We start from the raw sequence: 7,884 nt of genomic DNA on the forward strand, positions 1-7,884 counted from the left end.
CCAGGGACAGAGCTTCTAAAACCACATTTTAACCAAACAGAAAGATTGTAGAGCAGGCGTGGAGGGCCTTTATTCTGTCGATGGCCATTTGGATATTTATAACATCATTCGAGGGCCATACACAATTATCAACTTAAATATTAGCCTGCTATATTTGGTCAAACATTTCATTAACTCACCCCTAATGCCTTGGCAGGGCCGGACCAAATGATTTCTTGGGCCTTATACGGCCCATGGGCCGGATGTTCCCCACCCCTACTGTAGATGAACACTAACAGTGGTTCTATTTTGCTCTGTTGGCCATCACAACAGCACATCTGAGGAAAGGTATTCATTCATTCATTCAACACATCATTAAAGACATGTTACTTGTCAAATGAGGAGTTAGCTTTTGGGAACCTGGAGCATAATTCCCCTGGAAAGGCCAGGGAACCTTGGGGTTAAGAAGTGTGGGAAGCACGAAGGGTCTTGGGGGCCGAGTGTATTAGGTGGAAGAAGCCTGGATGGGGATGGGAGTTTGGTTTCCCAGGTAAGACCTGCTTGTCCTTCCCCACTTGGCCTTTCCCAAGAAATTTCCTGTGGCTGCAGGCTGGGTCCAGCCCAACATTTTACTGCCAACCACACTTTGCCTCCTTGTCCCTTCTCCCCGACTGGCCCCACACAGATGTGCGCAGCTGTTGGAGCTGAGGGAAGATGCCGGGGCATAGGTGGGCTGGCCTTTGGGGTGAAGGAGGGAGGATGCAGATTTCTGTTTTTTTCTCTTAGTCTTTGGGCCACAGTACATTTCCAGGCCCCTGGCCAGAATTCTCTCCCAACACGCTTGAGTTAGTTCTCATCTCCTGTGTTTAGGTTTCCCCACAAGCTAAGGGATCTTCACCGAGTGCACAGCTGCCCATTTCCTCTTTGACCTTGGCCCAGCCTATATCCAGGGGCCAGCACTGTTTGCTCTCTTGAGAAACTTGAACTCTCGGCCTCGAGCGGACCCTGCAGGGATCACAGTTGGAGGATTCAGGAGGACCCACTTATTCCCTGTTTGGGCCAGAGCCCACCACCCTGGCCTCCATGGACACATTTCCCTGCTTTGTCTGTCAAGCAAGGTCCTGGGCCTTCCTAACCTGAGCCATGTTCCAACCCTGTTACCAGAGGGCAGAGAACACTACCCTCAGCCAGCCTGCTCCTCCTCAGTAATAATAGGATACCTGTTGGCTGGGGCTTGCTGGGGTCCACGTCCCTCCCATTGGCATTCTCAGCCACCTAAGGGCCGCTGAGATGGGCAGGTGGGAAGAACATGGGATTTGGTACCAGAAGACCTGGATTCAAGTTTTAATTCTGCTCCAGTTGTGAGGCTCTGCTCTCAAAGCCTTAGTTTTGTCACCAATAAATTGAAGGTTGTGATCCCCTCTATTTCTTGGGCTTGTTTTGAGGGTCAGATGAGATAGTGTGAATAAAAGAGACTTTACCAGGGAAGGAAGGAGGTAGAGAAGATTGTATAATAAAAGGAAGTCCTCGCCCACTTTCAGCTCCCAGGATCCTAGGGCCCCTCCTCAGAGACAGCCACCATCACCAGGGACACTCAGTGCTGGCATAGAGTGCACACAGCCCCCCCCCCCCCCCCCCCCACACACGCATTGTGGAAACCTCCCTGTGTCGCACACATGGAGCGGCCTCCTCTGTAGCAGCTGCCTAGCATTCCGTTGTGTGAATGTGCCCAAACCGATTTAGTCAGTCCCCACCCTACAGAGGGGCACTGGATTGTTTCCAGGCTTTTGCTATTAAAGACAACGCTGGAGTGAATATTGTTAAACATGCATTTTTGTGTCCATGCTTGAGACTATCTGTGGGAGAGAGTCCTCGAAATGGTGCTGCTGGGTCAAAAGGCAGGTGCAGGTTTGAGGCTTAAGTTATCCCCAGCTTGCCCTGGAAAGAGGGTGTATGGATTGGCACGGCCACTGACAAGACAGGAGTGCCTTCCCCCCATTCTTTCATCCAAGTAGGGTGTTATTAAACCTTTTGACCTTTGCATATCTGATAGGTGAAGATGGTATCTTTTAGTTCTAATTTGCATTTTAAAAATGACAAGTGAGGCTGGAAAATGAGACACGGTAGGTCTTTCAGGTTGGAGTGGGGAGGCCCACCTTGGACACACCACCCTCCCTGTAGAGCTCCTGCCCACCTCACCGGTGCCCTCTTCCCCTTCCCAAGGCTCATCACTCTTCCCAACGGGGTTCTCCAGATCCTGGACGTTCAGGAGAGTGACGCAGGCTCCTACCGCTGCGTGGCCACAAACTCAGCCCACCAGCGCTTCAGCCAGGAGGCCCTGCTCCGTGTGGCCCGCCGAGGTAAGGGGCTCACCGCCGGGGGAAACCAGGGTGTTTCTGGAGTCAGCTTGGAGGTTGCCTCAGAGGTCCAAGACCTGTCTTCAAAGAGGTGATGGGGTATCACTCCCATCAGACAGGAGAGGTGATGAAGCCCAGAGAAGCAGCGCCGCCCAGCACGTCAGGGAGAGGCCTGGGCTGGATTCCCGATGCAGGGTTCCCTTCCTGTGGAGACCCTGTGCTCCCTCGGGCTGGTTGGAGCATCTAGGACTCGGGGCGGGTGGGGAGGTAAGGCATCTGAGGAAGGGTATCAGTGCCCTGCAGCCCTGGTCCCTGCCCCTCTGGGGGCTCAGGGAACTGGGGGGTTACCCCCCGCCACTTGCTGTGCCCTGCAAATCTAGCTCCCCACAGCCTGGTGTTTCTGTATTTCCCATTTCTTGGAAAAGCTCGTGTCCCAGGGTGATGCAATGCGAAGGTCACAGGCTTTGGGGTCAGAAAGACCTGATTTGCGTCCTGGCTTCTGTACTCACCATCTGTGTGACCATGGGCTGGTTATCAGATGTCCAGCCCTGGGAGGCTGTGAGAAGAGCTGAGCCGGTGGAAAGTGCCTGGTACCTAGCAGGTGCCCCTCTGATCCTACCGCAGGCCTCCCCCAAAGGCCTCTCATTTGCCTCCCTTTGCCAGGGTCATCTCCCCCGACTCCTGCCCTTCTGCACATCTCCTCCCACCCCCAGTCCCTCCAAGCCCACCCTCCTCCCTGGGGGCTCAGCTAGTGAGCTGCTCGGAGTCTGGTTTGCTCTCCCACAAGTGCCTGGGGTCTCTGCCTCCATCTGCTGGACAAAGCAGGTATTCACCATGCTGACCCAGGGGACAGTCACGCTGAGAACTTGGCAGGAATCAGTGCTCAGGGAGCTGCCACGCCAGCAGAAACTCGAGCCCACCCCATACCTTTCGCACATGGGGACTGGAGACCCTTTGGAGAAGGGACTTGTCTAAGGCCACCCAGCGGGATGATAATGATAAGAAGTGTTGGAACTAGGAACTATGACTGTTGGTCCTGGAGGGTGGGCTCAGTGTGGCAGGGGAGAATGGGGCGGTGTGTTGGAGACCAGGTTATTCCTCTCCTGGCTCCAAGAGAAAGAGGTCCCAGTCCCAGTTCTGGGGAACCACATGGCTGCTTTCCCCATCTGTCAGATGGAACCCTGGCTGCTCCTGCCCCGCCTGCCTCGCCTGGGGCACCAGGAGAAGTACACATGTGAAGGTACCTAATGGGCCTAATGGTAAGACTGCCTGCTGGTCTGCCCTCTCTCCAGGGTCCCTGGCGTCCACCGGGGGGCAGGACGTGGTCATTGTGGCAGCTCCGGAGAACACCACCGTGGTGTCTGGACAGAGTGTGGTGATGGAATGCGTGGCCTCTGCGGACCCCACCCCTTTCGTGTCCTGGGTCCGACAGGGTAAGTGGAGGGAGGGAACTGAAAGGGCAGGGGGGAGGAGGGGCGTGGCATCTCATCTGTCCACAAGTCACGGAGCTCTAAGGGTGACCACCCATAGTCACAGCCTTCGGTGTGGCAGGAACTCCTCTCCCAGGGCCGGGTGTGCGTAGGGGACCTGGACAAACTTAATAATCCATCAGTGTAGCATGTTTCCTTTACAAGGCACTTCGAATGTGCCACTCACAAAGTCTTATTGAGACCTTACTTAATGTGGGCACCGGGCTAGCTTCTCCCCCTTACTTATTTCATTCCTCACAACCGGGTTGCAAGAGAGAGTGAGAGCTGGTGTGTGACAGCTGGAGAGGTGCCACACAGCCGGCGAGCCGGGTTGGAACCAGGCCCCCACTGCTGCTCTGGTTAGTCACAAAGCTGCCTCTTGGTCCACCCAGTGTTCTCCGCCTTTGTGTGCCTGGCTTCATGCTGGGCACAGTGAATAAAATACCCAGATGAGAGCCACAGGGCCCTCTGCACTCATAGTCTGGGTGAGGGAGATAAGACGCAGCCATAAAAGAAGCTGCACAGTGCGACGGTATCAGGCGGCAGGTGATAAGTGCCAGGTGGGACTGCGTTCCCGGAGATGCTATCAGGGTAATGAGAGTGCTGGGCCAACCGTCACCTTGCAGTCTACTGAACACTCACACCTGCTCTCCCTCCAGAGCCCCCCAAGAGCCCTTGGAGGAGAGTGTAAGAAGTAAGGCGAGCCCCCAGGTTCAGGGGTCCTGGTAGAACAGAAACCAGACTCCGGAGCCAGGCAGTGAGGCAAACACCTTTCCTCCTGCAGGAGGGCGCGCTGCACAGGGTCTGGGAGCACAGGCACACTGAGTCAGGTCTGCTCGCTTTTTAATTCTGATGCGTGTGACCTGTCCCTCACTGTTGATTGGAGCTCAGGCTCACAGTCTTTCGCGATTGGCTGATTCAAAGGAAGGGGTTGGCCTTTGCCCTTTCAAGAGGGCGGCTCCCAGGGGAGCGGCAAGCCATGCGGCCAACATGGTGGCTGCCAAGTCACGCAGTCCAAAATGACGGCTGTCTAAACTGTTCTTTGACGGAAAAGATGACTTGTTTATTCTCACAAGAGGGAGGGCCAGGATGGTTGTTCCCAGTAGGCGGACGCGGAAGCTGAGGCTGAGAGGCGGGTAGGAAGCCAGGACCCAAACTGTGGAGCTAGTCCTTCTGCTATACCACTCCCTACAGTCATGAATGGAAGAAAAGCCAGTATTGTTATTTTTTTCCTAAATATATTTCTATTGATTTCAGAGAGAAGGGGAGAGGGAGAGAGAGATAGAAACGCCAATGATGAGAGAGAATCATTGATCAGCTGCCTCTTGCATGCCCCACACTGGGGATCGAGCCCACAACCTGGGCATGTGCCCTGACTGGGAATCGAACTGGGACCTCCTGGTTCATAGGTTGACACTCAACCACTGAGCCACACCAGCCGGGCACCAGTATTATTTTTGTTTCCATTTGTCCATAAGAAGTGACTTATCCCAAGCTGATGGCAGAAGTCATCTTAAACCTAGTCCATTTATCCTTCTTCCCTGGCTCAATGCGTTACCCTATACTACCTCCTTTGTGTAAATTTGTATCTCACAGTCAAGAGTACATAATGAATACACAAAGTTTAAGGAAAAATAATGAGCCCAACAACTACGTACCTCTCCCATTGATCTGATGAGATAGAACAGGGCCAGAATCTTTGCACCTCCCTTACCTGCATGGCCTCATTGGACTTGTGACACTTGCCGAGTTAGGGGGATTCCAGGGCCGGCGGGGACCTCATGCTATTATTGGGGGAAGCCTGTGATGTTGCCCAGAAGTTCAAATATCAATGTTTCTCAAATACTGACCATGCGCCAGAATGACCCCAGGAACTTGTTAAAACTGCAGACTCCTTCCCTTCACACCTAGAGAGTTGTAACCCAGGAATCAAGTGCCCTAGGTCTTTGCTACTGAAAGTGTGGTCTTTGGATCCACCACCTGGGCCTAGTTAGAAATGCAGAATCTGGTCCTGCCCTAGGCCTCTGCATATTAGGGTCCCCTGCAATTCCATCGTTCATGTGTAACAACAAGGGGTTGAGAATTGCTGCACCAGAGGATTTGGGAACTGACTTGGAGAAACTAAGCTAATAACCCTGCTGGATAGAGGCTGGGAAGAGAAAGACCCCAAAAGGACTTCATTCCTGACCCTGGGCACAGTTTCTTTTCCACTGAGTCAGGGAAAGGACTTTTGTTTTATTTTCTTCTTATTGCAAACATTCTGTGTTCGCTGTAGAAAACTGGCAAAAAGCAGAAAGAGAAAACATCTCACCATTCAGAGATAAAAACTGTTAACATATGGGTGTATTTTCTTCCAGATTTTTTTTCTATGCACATGTACATTTCCCCCTGAAATTGAGAGCATATTGAATTTACAGTTATAAGCCCTATTTTAATTCAACAATATCTCATTAGCATTTCCCTATCTTTAAAACTTTTTCAAAAAATAATTATGACTATACTAGAGGTCCAGTGCATGGATTCATGCACCGGTGGGGTCCCTCGGCCTGGCTGGCGATCAGGGCTGATCAGGGCCAGCTGGCCAGCGGGGAGGGACCACAGGAGTTTGGCTGGCTGTGGGAGGTTGGCTGTGGGAGTGCACTGACCACCAGGGAGCAGTTCCTGCATTGAGCGCCTGCCCCCTGGTGGTCAGTGCATATCATAGTAACCAGTTGACTGGTCATTCGGTCATTCAGTCGCTTAGGCTTTTATATATATTGAGGCCTGGTGCACAGGATTCATGCATTGGTGCAGGGCATGGCCTGCAGGGATCGGCCTGCTGTGGGAGCGCCGCTCATCCCACTCAGCTGAGTGACTGTGGACCCGCCTTCTGAGCAGCTGCTCCCCACTCATCCCAGTCAGCCCAGCAGTGTCCCCACTGTTGGAGCACACTGATCATTAAGGGGCAGCTCCTGTGTTGAGTGCCTGCCCCCTGGTGGTCAGTGTGCATCACAGCACTGGTTGACCAGTCGTTCTGGTCTCTCCCCCTCACCACCACCACCGTTCAGTCACTGGGCTTTTATTATATAGGATAATGTTCCATTATTTGAATATAGCTGTAATGCAATTTTCCAGTTCCTACTGTTAAAATTTTAAGTCCTTTTCAGTTGTCCACTATTATAGTTACCACTACAGTGATCAGACCTTCACATCTTCCCAGGACAGGTGCCCATAAGTGAAATCCCTGGCTTCTAGGTTAAGGTGGAGCCCCTGGACAGCCCTATCAGCATTTACTCTTTCTCCGGCATTGCAACTTACTGTCTTTAAACACATTTCCAATATGAAAATGAACATCTGTACTGTATTTTGGTGTGCATTTCTTTGATTATGTGAAGTTGAAAGCTTTTTTTTTATGTGTTTCTTGGCCATTTGTGTTTTTTCCATTCAGGAGTGTGTCCTTGTAAGAAATCAAGTTTAACAACAGTGGTAATAGTCACTGACAAGTGTACTGAGCACCTGTTATGTGCCTGCACTGTGCCAGGGTTCTCACAAACCTTGTTCATCCCACCCCCTAGCAGTCCTTCCAGCGAGGGACTACCTCCTTATTTTACAGACGGAGACACTAAGATTCAAAGGCCGTCACTCGGCTAGCAAGTAGGAGAACTGAGATTCCAACCAGGCACTGTTATGGTCTCATAACCCGGGTGTAGAGGGGCCCCGAGGTCCGGGGAGTGGATGGAGGGGCAGTCCTCACCTACCCCTTCAGCGCTCTCCCTTCTCCCCCAGACGGGAAGCCCATCTCCACCGACGTCATCGTCCTGGGCCGCACCAACCTGCTGATCGCCAGCGCGCACCCCCGGCACTCGGGCGTCTATGTCTGCCGCGCCAACAAGCCCCGCACGCGCGAAAAGGCCGCCGCAGCTCCGCGTGCTGGGTGAGGCGGGGCGAAGCTGGGGGAGCGGGTGTGCGGGGAGACCCATGGGGCAGGTAGCTGGGACCGAGGGAAGAATAGGAAGGGGGAAGGGAGCAACTGGAGTTTTGGAGAATTGGGAGACGTGCTGCCAGAGGGGTAGGGCTGGGGGAGGGGCTGGTGGGGAAAA

General features: G+C 53.0%; 1 protein-coding gene across 1 annotated transcript in view; it reads left to right on the plus strand.

The window, feature by feature from the left end:
• The window catches only part of IGDCC4 (immunoglobulin superfamily, DCC subclass, member 4), a 40,288-nt gene that overhangs the window by 17,222 nt on the left and 15,182 nt on the right, over positions 1-7,884 (plus strand). The window contains 3 exon segments of the mRNA XM_015568463.1: positions 2,203-2,339; positions 3,629-3,769; positions 7,571-7,718. Of these exon segments, the coding sequence (XP_015423949.1) occupies positions 2,203-2,339; positions 3,629-3,769; positions 7,571-7,718 (426 nt within the window).

This window comes from Myotis davidii, unplaced genomic scaffold (assembly GCF_000327345.1).
Source record: "Myotis davidii unplaced genomic scaffold, ASM32734v1 scaffold461, whole genome shotgun sequence".
Lineage (NCBI taxonomy): Eukaryota > Metazoa > Chordata > Mammalia > Chiroptera > Vespertilionidae > Myotis > Myotis davidii.